This window comes from Trichoderma virens (genome assembly GCF_000170995.1).
Source record: "Trichoderma virens Gv29-8 chromosome Unknown TRIVIscaffold_2, whole genome shotgun sequence".
NCBI classification, from domain to species: domain Eukaryota; kingdom Fungi; phylum Ascomycota; class Sordariomycetes; order Hypocreales; family Hypocreaceae; genus Trichoderma; species Trichoderma virens.
The window spans coordinates 128,612-144,394 of record NW_014013747.1 but is presented as its reverse complement, the minus strand read 5'-3'; the positions used below and the strand labels follow the sequence as shown (position 1 = coordinate 144,394).

Below are 15,783 nucleotides of genomic sequence, written 5' to 3'. Positions count from 1 at the left end.
TGCGACATGTCAGCGACGCTCATCTACGCAGCAGTACGCATTAATACATGCGGAAGTACGAGTGGCAGGCTCTGGACGAGGCCGAGAACCAATCCATCCATCAATCAATCAATACAATCAATATGGTACCTTGCATGCTGTACGAGTACTGGGTACCTTGACACGGAGTGCCGAAGCAGGCGAGCGTACCTGCAGCTCTCGCCTCCGAGTCCTTTTCGAGCGCGAGCCCGCGGCCTCTGACCCAAGTAACCCAAGCAACACACCAACGATTGGAGAACCGTAGCCGCACTGTGCTCTCAGGCGCTTGCAGAGTAGCGCTGGCCCAGAGTCTTCTTTGAGCACCGATTCTGTGGCCGGATTGTGCGAGTGCTGCAGCTAGCAGGCTGGCCAGGGTTGACAGGCAGGTTGACAGGGTTGGATTGGCCTTGATGGATCCATGCCAGCAACGGGACAGCCAGTACCTGGGCGCTACGTCGATGACGCCGTTGGCCGGCTCCGAAGCCTTTGTCCCCAGCCGGTACCCCTCCTCACGACCCTGGCCAACGGATGTCTAGAGCAGGAAAAAGCTCTGACCAGCTGGCGTTGACCAGCGGATGCAGGGCCGCCCAGGGTTCGGGACAGTATGGACGGGACTGTGGCTAGCGCTCTGTGCCTGGGCCAGTGCCTGTTCCTGAGCCTGTCTGGAGCCTGTGCCTTGCCGGTTCCAGGCCACGCCTACCTGTGCGGTACCTGTGCGGTACCCCGTCTTCACCCGTCCTTGCCCATCCTCGCCCGTCCAGTCCTCAACGCGAAGCCGCTGCGGCCGCGCCAAAAGGCTGCACTGCTCAAGTACCCGACACGTCTTCTGCCCGTACCTGCACCCGTACCTGCACATGCATCTGCACCTGGACGGGTTTGGGTGTCGAGCCCTGTGCGGTGCAGTGGTCTGTTTGCCATTGAGGGAACTCGTGGGCAGAGGGCCTGCACAGAAGCTACAGGCACTAGCAATGCGGCTGCGATCCCTCGCCCACCCACTGGCAGCAGCGTTAGCCACTGGCAGCGCCCAGTTGTGCCCCCAGGCCGCCAGGGGACCCCCTCCCCAACCCACCGCCGCTCGCCTTTTTCTTCCCTCTGCCTCCTGTCCCCCGTTTCTCTCCTCCGTCTCCCCCATCACCATCCTCGCGGCCATTGTCTCCTCCTTTTTTTCCCTTTCTCTCGTGTGTTTTCTTTCTTCACGTCACTCTCTTAATCTTCGGCCATTTCGGTTCCCGTCACTCTTTCCGGGACCATTCCATTCTTTCGGCTTCATATCCAAGGCCTGTCAATCGTTGCTGGGTAGACTCCGCTATTTCCATTCAACCATCGCCTTTGTTCCTTGCAAGGGTCCCAGACCACATTCTTTCTTTCTGGAACTCGACGCCGTTTTCTTTTTTGGTTATACTCCCTGTCCTTGCCTACTTGTAGCATCAACACCAACCATACTTGTATACGATCCCCTCGAGCGCCCATCGCCGCCGCTTTCTCACCTCATTCCTTTTGAACCCCCAAACGCTCCTCAGCCCTGATCCCATCGAGAGGGTTTGGCAACCGCGTTAGTGCGCCTAGTCTCATTGGCAGCAACCATCTGTCCAAAGCAAAACAACTCGAACACGCCATCGACCATCGGCTACGGGCGATATACGACTTTGACGCGTACTCATCGTCATGGCCACGGAGATTGAGCAGCCGCTGGCTTTGACGGCCACGGTGGTTACACCAACCGCTCCCAGCCCAACTGGATCTGCCATTCATCACTCCGCGACAGGTTCCTCAGATGGCACTCCTGGATCTGCCTCCAGGCCCCTTCCTTCCCCTACCAGCGCCAATGGCCAGGCTAATGCCTCTCGGCGCCCACCGCGCAAAAGCACTCTCACGCAGCAGCAGAAGAACCAAAAGAGACAAAGGGCCACACAGGACCAATTGACAACTCTCGAAATGGAGTTCAACAAAAACCCGACTCCCACGGCTAGCGTTCGTGACAGAATAGCCGAGGAGATTAATATGACGGAGCGCTCTGTGCAGATTTGGTTCCAAAACAGGTATTCATGACTCCATGGGATCGGAATGGGGCTTCAGGGGCTGACATTTCTATAGGCGAGCCAAGATCAAGATGCTGGCCAAGAAGAGCCTCGAAACCGGTGAAGACATTGATTCGATTCCCGAGTCGATGCGACAATATCTCGCGATGCAGGCCATGGAATCCGGTAAAGGGTTTGCTGGCAGCTATATGGGCCGCACTGGCCTCCTCCCTTTTGGTGGCGGCAACATGCTCTTTGGTGGCGACCAGAGCGCGCAGGGCAAAGTTTGTACGTCTGCCATGAGTTTTCCTCGTCTATTTGGGGCTCAACGTACTAACCATGTTTCCAGTGATTCACCATCTTACTTGTCGCTCCCTCAGCATCGGCAAATGGACGCGAGTTGGACAAAACACCATGGATCTCATTATCTTTTATTCGCCGGATAAATGTACCATGACCTACTACATTAATAACGAGCAGGCTGGGTACAAGATCGAATATCCTTTCTCTCACATCAAGAACATTTGGCTGGAGAACGCAGACAATGACATGAACAAATTGGCCGGTATTTTCATTGAGCTCAACCAGCCACCCTACTTCATGATGGATGCAACCTCGTCGACTACAGGCTTTGACTATGTTAGTGACTTCACTGAGGATCAACAGGCCTCCCAGTGCTTGCTTCATCATCTTGGGGGTAACCCCAAGGTACTGGCCAACCAGTTGGCCAAGCTGGTCTCTTTGGAGTCTTTCATGAACCGCCACAACCCCCACAGCATTCGACAGGTTCACGCATATGCAGACCCTCATGCAATCTCTGCCTCGGCGCCGGTGTCTCCCACAGCTCGACCCTCATCGCAGCCCAGCTTTGGTGCACCGCCGATGGCCATGGCTCAGCAACAGTGGGGAATGGCCAATATGCACTCTGCTGCCAATATGCGGCCTCAGGGCCACAAGCGACAGCGTAGTCGCTCTGTTCCTGGCCCCATTGATTTTGCCATGTTCCAGAACCAGCCTATGCCATCCTTCTACATCCAGCCTCCTGGTGATATGGCTGCTCAGCACAATCCAAACATTTATGCGCCGGTGCCACAGCAGCCCAATGTGGCGCACAATTTGAGGATTGACACACAGGCAGGCTTTGGTTTGGACATGCGGCAATATCCAATGTCGGCGACGACTGCTTCGCCATCCGAGTTCCCCCCGAGCCCTGGCTTTTTCCCTCCTGGACAAGAGACTGGCCCCTTGGCTCCCTCGAATTACAGCACCCCCTATGGTAACGCTTTTTTGTCGCCCATGGTCACTGCTGAAGCCAACATGCCCACAGCCATTTCTCCCCTGCCCTTCAATGGCCCTACTGAGCCTTCAATTGTCGAGCAATCCCCTCCCATGTCCATGATGGGCCGCCCTGGTTCCTCCGAAATGTACATGGGCCAAGATGGCTCATGCGCTGTGTCGGATGATGGCGTTAGCTTGAACGAGATGTACTCCAAACATTCCATTAACATGCCATTGCACGAGCATTCGCCTGGGAGCTATGTTCAGCACTCACAGGCAGATATTGACATGGATCAGCTGGTTCATTTTGACGCCGTTGATCCATCCAGTCTATCGCCTGAGACGATGCATCGGTAATTGGAAGAATGATTTGGTGACATTTCTAGCTGCGTGCTGCTTTTGGCCCTTCATTGCCCTGGGTGTTGTTTGGAATCATCATATCAGCGAAAGGGCGTTCTACGGTAATCTTATACCATGGGGAAAGTACATGATATCTTTTCTGCAAGACATCTTGGAGCTCATCTCACCACACAACTTTTGTTCGCCCATCTTTTTTTTTGTTAGCTGCCACCGGCGGTATAATACGTTTGGCTTGACCTACCCACCTGCCATCACAAAATGCGGCCATGACGAATCTGCATGACGGTATCATTCTTTAACATCGGTCATGCATGTCCGGTACAGCGATCGTACGAGTTATTTCTGCGCGTGGAGATTTTGCTCAGCCATATTTTTTTTATCTACCGCCCGCGCATTTATCTCTTTGCTTGGTGATCTTAGTCGCTGGATGTATCTCATCCATCCACTCCATTATCTGCTTCTTTCTTCTTTTTCTTCTTTATTTACTGCCTTCCGCCTTTTCTTTGGCCACCTGACGCGTAATTGCTCGGGGGAATGCACATCTATTTCGCATCCTAAGGAGCCTAATTTTCTTTTGGCGCATATCATTAGTTAGGGGAGTTATCTTTTTTGTGTGTTTCGATGCCTTCAATTGGTTTGCAGCCCCGGAGGCGGTGACCCAGTCAGTTGTTTTTTGTTTATTTTTTTTTGTTTTCTTGGATTTTTAATGGAAAAACCGAGAGGTCAAAGGGATATATAGTGTAAGAGGTGGGAGACTTGTTTAAAAGTATAGTGGTGCGGGGAGTGTGAGGGAAGCGAGGAGGTAAATAGCTCCTCAACGTGGCTGGCGATGGCGATGGCGAAAGCATCGCACTTTGAACTATTGGGTAACTTTAGAGTTACTAGGAATATGGCATCTCGTGATTGCCAACCGTGAGCCTTGCAATAGTACTTTTTTGACGTTCAACCTCTCGCGCTGGCCTTTGTGTGTTTAGAACCTTGAGTATATGCTGTTGCTATTGGTGAGGTCGCCACTTTGATTTTGTCTTGTAGCTTGGAGAAGAATTACACATACACAACACTGCCTGGTATAAATACAGCCAATCACTGCATCTGCTTTACAAAGATGCTATTATTATCTGTTGTGCGGAATAAGTGGCGTACATGTAAACACAGCCTTGGGCTCGTGTACTTCGTAATGTCCTTTGGTGATCTCGTGGGTTACTCAAGCACAGAGCCTCGCGCTCCGCCGCCATCGTGTACGAGCACTGCTGGATGTATGGGATTGCGGATTAGTGGCTGAGGGCCAAAGTATGTGCGACATTAATATTACCATTGGACACTGTTTCCATCCTTCTATCGAGCGATGTGTTTCCAGAGAAATTCCACAGACGTCAAAGCAAGTCGGTAACTACTGTACTGATTTACAACCAACTACATACCTTGGAGACGGATCATTTCCATCCCCAACTTAAACTCGGCTAGAGTGGAGGGGCCCCAATCGACATCTGATCGCTGGAGGTGACATCCATTCAATATATTTTTAACTTTGCTTCGGATAGGGCATCTGATTGATGGCGCTCTACTTAGCTCTCTCGGGCAGTTTCGAGGTGGGGCGTTGGAGATGTGAGATCAGGCTAAGCAGCAGCTCAGAGGCTGTGGTGAGGCAAAGCCTCGTTGGGCCTCGTAATGCGGGTGCGTCATATAAAGTATGGCTCGTTTCAGAGGCCGAATCAGGATGCAGGGCACGCCGGCAGAGGATGAAGCGCTGCTGTGCTTTGCATGTGCCGGACACCAAGCACAAGCGCAAGCCTCCGGGTATCAGGCGTGACGTCCTGCCAGGTTGAGGTTGAGTCTTGTGCCCATCTGCATCGCCAAATCCAGCATCCTTCATCTTTTGCTGTGGCTCATTACCACTGCATCTGGATATATTATTTGGCATCTCTATTGATATGGCACGCTCCCTGTTTCCATGTTGAAACTCTTCGGGGCCAATGCTTTGACAGCCGTCAGCACTAGACGTCATCACGATGCCTCTTCCTCGGCACCAGCCGCTTCTGCCGGACGAGCACAGCCACGCAGACGACACGGAGCAAGAGACTCTGGTCCAGGAGACAGGTCGAGATGGCACTGACTCTGATGCTTTGCTGCTCGATGAGAACACTGCGCGTAGAGTTGCTGGTCCTAGACGCTCTCAGACGGACCCTATAGCCCCAGGCCCTCTGTCGCAGACGCCAGGGAGGTCATTGGCAGAACCGATACCGAGACCACAATTCAGCGAGCATTTCCACTCGCCGCCTGAAGGGAGAATGGCCCATGGAACGTCACCGAGAGATGGGCTTCTGTTCACCGAACCGACGCCCGTCAAGCCATCCCCATCCACCGTTATCAAGGAATTCGGGCGAAGCAGAGTCCCCAAGGCCAAGGCAAAAAAGAAGCATGGGATGCTTAGCTCTGAATGGAAAGATCATGCTGGAGCTTCCATGCAGAAGTTTTTCTTGGAGACTATTCTTCGGCGAAAGCCACTCCAGCCTTCCAAAGATGGACGTCATATCCCTCTCAATCCTACGGGCGTTGATCCCGGCGGTCTGATAGACGAACGCAGCAGCAAACCCTATATAAGCAATTTCATTCGTTCCAGTCGATACACAGTCTACGACTTTGTCCCGAAGCAGCTTGTTTTTCAGTTCAGTAAGCTCGGAAACTTCTATCTCCTTATCATGGGTATTCTTCAGGTAATTCCTGGTCTGAGCACGGTTGGGAGGTACACGACCATCGCTCCGCTCGCTGGCTTCGTAGCCTTTAGCATGGCCAAGGAAGGATACGATGACTACAGGCGATACCAGCTCGATAAGGCGGAGAATCGCAGCATGACCTGGGTTTTGACACACGGTGTGAGAAAGGGGAGAGAGAGGCCACGAATGTCGGGGTGGAGAAATGCAATGAGGAGAAAACGAAAGGGCAGTAAGAAAAGACTCGGAGCGGATGAAGAGGACGTTATACTACAAGACATTGAAGAGGGAGCCCTCGCTAGATTGGACGAGACGAACGATTGGATGAATGTGCAATGGCAGCATGTGCAAGTTGGAGATGTAGTGCGCCTCCGCCGCGACGAATCGGTGCCTGCAGACATTGTTATGCTTCATGCCACGGGACCAAACGGCGTTGCATACATCGAAACGATGGCGCTAGATGGCGAAACAAACCTCAAAGCCAAGCAGGCCTGTCCTCTCCTTGCGGAGAGGTGCGGCACGGTAGAGGGGCTTCGGTCGACTCAGGCTACAGTGGTATCCGAGGATCCCAATCTCGATTTATACAGCTATGTCGGAAGAGTCACTGTTGATGGAGGCGAAACCGTACCTCTATCGATGAACAATGTCGTCTATCGAGGCTCTACGTTGCGAAATACCACAATGGCGATTGGACTTGTGATCAATTCAGGCGAGGAGTGCAAGATTCGAATGAATGCCAATAAAAACGTCCATGCCAAAAAGCCGGCCATGCAGTCGACAATTAACAAGATGGTGCTTTTCCAAATTACAATCGTCCTCTCCCTGGCAATCGGGTTTACCATTGGATACTTCACGTGGGAAAATGGAACAGAGGACAAGTCCTTCTATCTTGTCCAGAGCGGCGTCTATGACGCAAGCGTGCCGTTCAAGCAGATTTTCTTCGGATTCCTGATCATGTTCAACACGTTGATTCCACTGTCACTATACATCAGCTTGGAGATTGTCAAGATCGGACAGCTCTTCTTACTGCAAGACGTGGACATGTACGACCCAGTCACGGACACCCCCATGGTGGCCAACACTACGACCATTTTGGAGAATCTTGGGCAGGTTAGCTATGTGTTTTCGGACAAGACGGGGACGTTGACGGAGAACTTGATGCGCTTTCGGAAGTTGAGCGTTGCTGGTGTCGTCTGTCTCCATGACATGGATATTCCAGAGGACGAGGTGGCTAAATTGAAAAAGGGAAAGCAACCCATGTCAATGAATGCTGCTCCGGACATGAGAACCGAAGAGCTGCTTGATTATATTCGCCGTCGACCAAATACCCCCTTTTCTCAGAAAGCTAAACAATTTTTGCTTTGCATCGCCCTTTGTCATACCTGCTTGCCAGAGACCAATGAAAGCGGAGAAATCGAATATCAGGCCGCATCTCCTGATGAACTGGCCCTGGTTGAGGCAGCACGGGATCTGGGATATATACTCATCGACCGACCGGCTCAGTCTATCAAATTGCAGATGCAAGATGCACATGGCGTGCTGCAAACAGAAACTTACCAAGTGCTGGACGTGATCGAGTTCAGTAGCAAAAGGAAGCGAATGACTATCATCGTTAGAATGCCTGACAGCCGGATCTGCGTCTTTTGTAAAGGCGCAGACAATATCGTCATGTCCCGTCTTAGGCTTCGTCAAGTAGCTGCGCAGAAGGCAAAAGATGTCACTCGTAGAGCGAGCGTGAGAAAGACATTCGAGCAGGACAAAGCAATCAAACGCATGAGCACTCAGATTAGCAGAAAGAATTCGACTCGGAATAGCTTTGGCTTGGCACGAAGCGGATCAACCGCTGGACTTGAAGGGTTGAGAACCAACATTGTTAGGCGCTCCACAGATCTTAACCGGCTATCACAGGCCGAAGAAATGGCTTCGTGGCTTCATAGGAGGAACACAGAAGAGATTGTGACTCCTCGACCTTCGACCGACATTCTGCGGAGTCCTAGACAAAGCCTGGGTCGTATGCCATCTTGGGACCACAGGGATTATGCTGGCGATGACGATGACAGAATAGACGAATTGGTGGCTGCAGATGAGGCAGCGATTTTTGAAAAGTGCTTCCAACATGTCGACGACTTTGCTGCCGAGGGACTACGGACTCTAATGTACGCATATCGCTACATCGATGAAGACACCTATGTGCAATGGAAAGATTCATATAGGGAGGCCGAAACGAGCCTGGTTGACCGCCAAGAGCGCATCGAAATAGCTGGCGAGCAAATCGAACAAGGGTTCGAGCTTGCAGGCGCCACAGCTATAGAAGACAAGCTCCAAGAGGGAGTTCCGGAAACAATTGACAAGCTTAGGCGTGCAAATATCAAAGTGTGGATGCTCACTGGTGACAAGAGAGAAACTGCCATTAACATTGGGCACTCGGCACGAGTGTGCAAGCCGTTTTCGGAGATTTACATCTTGGATTCCTCCAAGGGCAAACTGCAAGACGCCCTGATGACAACGCTCACTGAAGTTGGGCGAGGGATGGTGCCTCACTCGGTTGTGGTGGTCGATGGACAAACCTTGGCCGTGATTGATGCTGATGAAGACCTTGCCGCCTTGTTTTACGACCTAATCGTACGAGTCGACTCGGTCATCTGCTGCAGGGCATCTCCCTCACAGAAAGCCAACTTGGTCAAATCCATAAGGAAGTTTGTCCCCAAGAGCATGACTCTGGCCATTGGTGACGGTGCCAACGACATTGGCATGATTCAAGCCTCACACGTGGGCATTGGCATCTCTGGCCGCGAAGGCCTGCAGGCAGCGAGAATAGCCGATTATTCGATTGCCCAATTTCGATTCCTTCAGAAATTGCTGTTTGTACATGGTCGATGGAACTACATCCGGACGGGCAAGTATGTCTTGGCTACGTTTTGGAAAGAGACTTTCTTTTTCCTTATACAAGCGCAATTCCAGCGGTTCAACGGCTATACGGGCACCTCTCTCTACGAGTCGTGGAGTCTCACGCTCTTCAACGGAGCGTTTACTTCGCTACCGGTTGTTCTGTTGGGCATTTTTGATAGGGACTTGCAGCCGGCGACGCTGCTGTCTGTGCCGGAACTGTATACCTTTGGACAGCAGAGAAAGGGGTTTAACCTGCTGCAGTATATGGGATGGATGGCTATGGCTGTTGCGGAAAGCGTTGTTACGTTCTACTTCATGCTGGAGGCGTTTCAAAGCATTCTGTTTACGGAGGATAATGGGCTCTATGCGATGGGAACTATATGCTTCAGTGTTGGCGTTATTTTCATCAATGTGAAGCTGCTGTAAGTGATATACGCCCTCTCTTTCCTCAACATTGGAACATGTTCAAGGGATTTGAGACTGACTTGAGCGACTCTTTAGGCTTTTGGAGTTTCACAGCAAGACACTGATTCCACTTCTTGGCCTTGCTGTAGAAATCACCGGATGGTTCCTATGGAACCTGATTCTGTCCACAATATACCAAAGAACCGTCGGTCCAATAATAGTGAGAGACGAGTTCATCCACAATTTCGGGCCTCGGCTCTCTTGGTGGACGTCGCTGGTCCTCGGATTGGTCACCCCTATTATCATGGAGTTGGTCGTGCAGGCGGTCCGTCGGGTATACTGGCCAACGGACCAAGATTTGATGCAGCGGATAGAGAAGGATGCCAACTCCAAGGAAATATTGAAGAAATACGCCGCAGATGGAGGTGGAGATCTAGAAGCGGGAGATACACAGGGCATTGAGCTGGAAGAGATGGGATTGCAAACTGACCAGAGGGAAGAAGGTGTCACGCTGCTGGCGGATCACGATAGAAGCCAGAGTCCCCAGCCGGTGAGCGCAGTTTCGAGGAGGAGCTTTCACGATTTGGGACAGAGGAGGTCGCTGAGGGTGAGCCACGACGATTATCGGCCGCCGGGCTTTACTCCGTTGACGGAAGAGAGGGAATATCCGCTTGAAGAGGTTGATACGAGAAGAGAGAGAGAGTGAATGCCTCTCAAAGGAGGACGGATTTTTTACTATCTTGTTATTTGATGATGTTGGTATAAAGCATATTGGAACTCTTGGCATAGCGGGTTCAGGGTTTGGTTTGTTGAGGGGGGGGGGGGGGTTTGGTACGACATGAGACATGACAGCATGATTAAATTGGTTACTAGCTCTAGTAGAATAGTCATTTTACTTTTATAATTACGATTGAGAATTGAGAATCAGATTTGACATTAGCGTACAAAAAACAGGAGCGGTGAGGAGTCTTTACGAAGTTGTACCAGATATGGAGGACCTCGCTTTGGATGAAACGGCTGGTAGCCCATCGAACCCACACACGAACACGAACACGAAGCAGCGAGACAACGTCTTAGCACTCATCATCGCCCACTGTCTCATCCACTCGCACCAAGACCTTGCCGCTCGCATGCAGGGCGCCCAGCTTAGCGTATGCCTCCTTGGCATCCTCGAAACGCCAGATGCTGTCTCTGACGACGCGGATCTGGCCCGCGCCCAGCATGTCGGCGATGCGCTGGCGGTCCTCGAGTGTGGGCTCCATCATCGAGACGCCCCGCCAGAGACGGCCTATGCCGCCGAGCCAGCGGCTGACGGGCCACCATTCGTTGAGCTTCATCTGCCAGACGGCGCGCAGGAAGTTGGGGACGGAGAAGTCAGGGGGTTTGATGCCGACGGATGAGTACGTGCCCGAGGGAACGAGGTAGGCAGGGGAGTGCACGTAAAGGGACTGGTGGCCCAGCGTGTCAATGATGGCGTTGAAGGGTTTGGAGCGGAAGCGAGATGCGAGGTAGGCCGGGAGGTTGTCGTGCTGGGTGTAGTCGATGACCTCGTCGGCTCCGAGGCTTTCGACTAGCCGGGCATTTCGGCCACTGCAGATGCCAATTACCACGCCATCGGGACCGACGACCTGACGAGCCATCTGGACAACCAACGTACCGATGCCGCCGCTGGCAGCGTTGACGAGGACGCGGTCGCCGGGCTTGGCGCCGGACTCGACAACCTGCTGATGAGCTGTCATGCCGGTGAGAAGGCAGCCGGCTGCGTCGGCGAAGGGGGCCGAGGTGGGTTTATGGACGGCGAAGCTGGCCGGGATGGCGACATATTCGGCCAGGGCACCAGTGCCCGTTGGGAGGGCGTGGCTGGCCGATAGCATGGCCATAACCTTGTCACCTTTACGGAAGCGAGTCTGGGTGCTGTTCTCGGTGCTGTCAGAACTCACAGGACCAGCACTTGTAGTGGCACTTCTGGCCTCATCGCCATCGCCAATGTTGGCATGAGGATGCCAGACGTCCTGGACGACTCCGGATAGGTCCATTTCCGGGATGCATGTCTTGTTGCGCAGGAAAGCAGGGATGAGAGTCATTTGGAAGATGGCGCCGACGTTGAGTCCTGCAAAGGCCACTTTGACGAGGATCCATTCCTCCGGGCGAGCGGCTTCGGGGGGAAAAGTAGGTATAGGTCGAGATGTCGAGAGGGATAGGACATCTGAAGGGGAGCCGCGCTGGGAGAATGTCCAGGCTCGCGATGTTGTGGCCATTGTGTACACTAGCAACAATAGTTGTTGCCGCTGCTCGATATAAGGCTGATGAGTATATGGAAATCACCGGGGCTTCACTTTGAACTTTTGGCCTCTGATCGAGGAAATCATGTCCATGGCTGGAGATGCAAATGGAGCGAGAGATAAAAAACGACCTCTGGTTCACGTTATGTTGTTAGCTTGGGTTTCTCTACGGCTGAGGCTGAGGCTGAATGAAGCTTATTTGTGAGGATGCAGCCTCTGGTTCACTTGAAGTGGGGTTTCACAGAAGGACGAGCTTCCAAAATGCCACCTGTTCTTCTTCTTCTGGTTCTTCTCTCCATCCTTTTCAGCTTCAGCTGCAGCATAAAGGTCTGGAACCAGAAAAGTCGAGGCTACCGGCGTGTGGTGGCTTTGAAAATCTTGGATTAGGCTTGGCGGACTGCTGCGAAGGGCGCAAAGGGGGCGGTACAAGCCACGCGTATGCAGCTGTTAGTCAAAGCAACGTTGGCTGTCACAGTCAGTAGCATTCAGCTAGATTACGTGCCGCTGAAGCCACCGGGGGCTTGCTTATAGTAATAGGGGATGAACCGCAACGGCATGTTAAGCTTAAACTGAGGTCATCGAGAAACCTGGTAGAAGAACAACGCTTCGGTAGGGAGTTGCATTACCGGGCGCTCTGCATCCATGTTAAAGTTCTCGCTTCTGTACTCACCGCACACTCTGCCTATAATAGGAGGTTGATTTTCTGTGGATCATCTGCTTCGACATTCGGTGTGTGCTTGGGAAAATAGGCTCCAGAATTGAAGCCTGAATTGCCGTTTGTCAATTTTGAAGAGGGGGTTCGAAACGGAATCTGAAACTTCACTAGGCGCAATGAATAGATGCCTGTCAGGTATCCAAAGCTACCGTTATGGATTCGAACGTGCCTAACAGGCACCAAAATTACGTTGCAGGTTCGGATCTGATATACATCTCGCCAAAGCGGTTGAAGTGCGTATGTGTTCAAGCTTTGAAACTCCGCCGCGATGCCCAAGAGGGAAAAAATAGGTAAGCGATGGCTCAAGCACGGAGTTGATTCAATATCAAGATTCTAAAGCGGATCGGAATGTCGTCTGAATGTTCCAGAATACTCGAGCCGTATCGTTTGCATCATGCCGCACTTGGAGAACTAAAAAAAGGCCAGCCAATTTCGGCTGCAGAGTTCCTATCGGGGCCGCTGCCGTATCTCGAGCTGTCACAGACGTCATCGGGTTACTCGCATCAGTGCCAAATACCAGGCCAAGCCTGCAATAATGCTGGTAATATTGGCATGTGCTCGGCCACGATTCTAGCTTGTGCTGCGGCAGTTCATGGTTCCGGGCGTTTGTGCGTCGACAAAGCCCAAATGGAGCAACACCTCACCACACTCCATGTACAAAGGGCTGCACATGATGTATCGGTGGTGCCAGAGCTACTTGTAGAAGCAGCACATCGAATGGACGCCCAACTCCGTGCGCCATGTCTGGCCCGGATGAGCTGGAGGTTGTGCAAAAACTAACGCATTAGCCCAGTCTGGTGATTGATCCAGCCCTCCGCAGGCCCTGGGGACCGGGGTGCGGACTTGCGAAGCGGATTCGTGTGGGTTTATCCGACTCTCGGACGACGGCAAGGACCCGAACCCCGGGACGAGTCAATGGGAGACAAGCAGCCGCGCGCCCACAAGCAGCTCTAACCTCATGGGTCTGTGATTCGAGGTCGTTGGCGTGCTTCCTGGAGGAGCGCCGGCGCGACGCCGCTTTCTGAGAGGCGTCCATGGAGGGGTCACAGAAGAGGGCGCGGGCGATTTGCTGCCAATGCGACGTCAAGCCGGACAGGACGAGAGTTGGAGAGGACTAAAGAGGCCAATCGGAATCGCCTCCAAGGCTCGACCGGCGCCAAAGCATCGCAGAGTCATCCCGCGCTGATCTCGGCCGATGTCACCAATTGTGCAAATTCTGCAAACGATGAAAACGAGCGCTGGGACAAGAGTCACTCGGTCACACGCCAGGCCAAGATTTCGGCTGGACAAGGCTGCGGCCCAGCGCCGGGCTTAATCGCAGTCTTTTTGGGGGTTTCGGATCCGATCCGGCTCCTGAAGATTCCGATGTGGTTTTCAATCATCATGCCCGTAAACGAGATGAGCACAGCGTCGCCGAGCACAAGCAGAGTATGACGGCCAAGCATTCCGCAATAGGGTTAATTGGAGGCCTTGTTGGAAATGAGAGCCTTCCCTTTTGGTTCCCCTTTGGAAGGCCATTTTCTAGAAATGGAAATGGTACTGACAAAGCCACGTATTCCGCGTAACGCCATTGATTTGATTCGCACGGTACCGCCCAGCAGACAGAAGACGAAGCTCCATCGATACGCGGCCTGGCCAATATCAAACGTAGCAAAGCCGCTGTATTGCCCGTCTAACACTAGCACGGCCGCATCTAAACCGTATTTCTCCTGAAATGGATGCCGTTTAAATCACGCCTGAGTCATCAGTGTTGTAGCCTAGCCTTCAGCCGCTGCGCACTGCCACGTCTTGGGTTTCGCCAATCCTGTGTCCCCCTGCTGGGCTCGGGACTTTTCGAAGCTCGCTGATAATTTCTCGGGTGAGTTGAGCACGATACGTCAGAAAGCGCCAGCCAGGAGAAATGAGCATGACGAAGACAGGATTTTAGACTTTGTTGCTGACCTTTTATCGCTCTTCCTGTTTTGCTCAGTCAGGAAAAGAAAGGCCTGGAAGAGGTTTGGTCGAGTCACCCTTGCACCACAAAAACAGCTCCACCTGTAGTTGCGATTGAAAATTATACGACTGGTCGTATGGAGCAATGACCAAAGGTACACGATTCGGACGTACTGGGTACCTGCCGCAGAGAGCAGTGATACTGTATTGCCTAGTGAAAGCCAATTCGCCGGTGGGAGCTTCAGGGACGTGCGAGAATGACTACCTAGGTATATGTATATAGTGGCCTCGTACCTGCTGTCCACGGGAACGAAAGCGAGCAGAGGCGCTGAGAAGGAAGGAGGAAGATAGAAAAACTCAATTCCGCTTCCTTCCCTTCCTAAATCATACCAATTTAGTACTTCATTGTATTCAATACCTTATTTTTTTTTCTTCTCTTCTCTCTTTCTTTTCTCATCTCAAACTTGCATCTTTTCCCTTCTCTCTCTTATTTCTATTCAGGCCCCGAGGCGTCGATTCTGTTCCCCGCTGCCAAGTTCGCCGCTGGCCAACCAGCTTAAGCTCCAAGCTACTACTTGGAATTTTTCTCTCCGCGGCCTCCGTTCTAGGGACGACGGCAGCGATAGCCGAGTACGCGAACCTTGATTTTGTCTCTGGAGCTGAAAGGAATTGACAGCATTGATCCTGACTGCTGCAGGCCAACAAGCCACTGGAAGCTTACATCACGCCCTGTCCTGCAGCTACGAATACACAAGGCGCAAGGTCAACCCAACTCACGCACGCGATCACACGCACTCTGCAGCGTCCCTCCTACCAGCTCGGTATAATCCACCGCTGTATTATAAATTGTCTGGTACCTGGCGCGAGAAACCGCTAGGCCCTGGCGTCGGGCGCACACTCGAACGGAATAACGGACATACGGAGGAGATTCCACGGCCCTTTGACACCTCACACCTAGCCCAACGTTGCTTCATCATCTTATATCTACCTAGGCCAACAACTTTTCTCTCCGCAATTGACACCGTCCCAGCGCTGCGGAATACTTTAGCAGACGGCGGAAAGAGTCCACGGCTGAGAGGGTCTGGTTAGTAAGGCTGCGGGAAAAGGGCCCACGGCTGCGGAAGACTTTCGATAAGAAGCTGAGCATCTTCCCGTCGCCGTTGCCGTCTCCGCCG

General features: G+C 52.5%; 3 protein-coding genes across 3 annotated transcripts; 2 read left to right on the top strand and 1 right to left on the bottom strand.

Moving 5' to 3' along the window:
- Positions 1-1,683: 1,683 nt before the first annotated feature.
- On the top strand, positions 1,684-3,671 carry TRIVIDRAFT_36050 (uncharacterized protein; the record flags this gene model as incomplete). Its single annotated transcript, XM_014104699.1, has 3 exons — positions 1,684-2,057; positions 2,113-2,324; positions 2,386-3,671. The coding sequence occupies 3 exons, from the start codon at positions 1,684-1,686 to the stop codon at positions 3,669-3,671; spliced, it is 1,872 nt and encodes a 623-aa protein (XP_013960174.1).
- Positions 3,672-6,136: 2,465 nt separating this feature from the next.
- Positions 6,137-10,385, top strand: TRIVIDRAFT_35415 (uncharacterized protein; the record flags this gene model as incomplete). Its single annotated transcript, XM_014104698.1, has 3 exons — positions 6,137-9,696; positions 9,776-10,184; positions 10,272-10,385. The coding sequence occupies 3 exons, from the start codon at positions 6,137-6,139 to the stop codon at positions 10,383-10,385; spliced, it is 4,083 nt and encodes a 1,360-aa protein (XP_013960173.1).
- Positions 10,386-10,579: 194 nt separating this feature from the next.
- On the bottom strand, positions 10,580-12,030 carry TRIVIDRAFT_229171 (uncharacterized protein; the record flags this gene model as incomplete). The annotated part of the gene is made up of 1 exon (XM_014104697.1): positions 10,580-12,030. One exon carries the CDS (start codon positions 11,935-11,937, stop codon positions 10,753-10,755), a length of 1,185 nt encoding a protein of 394 aa, XP_013960172.1.
- Positions 12,031-15,783: the final 3,753 nt, after the last annotated feature.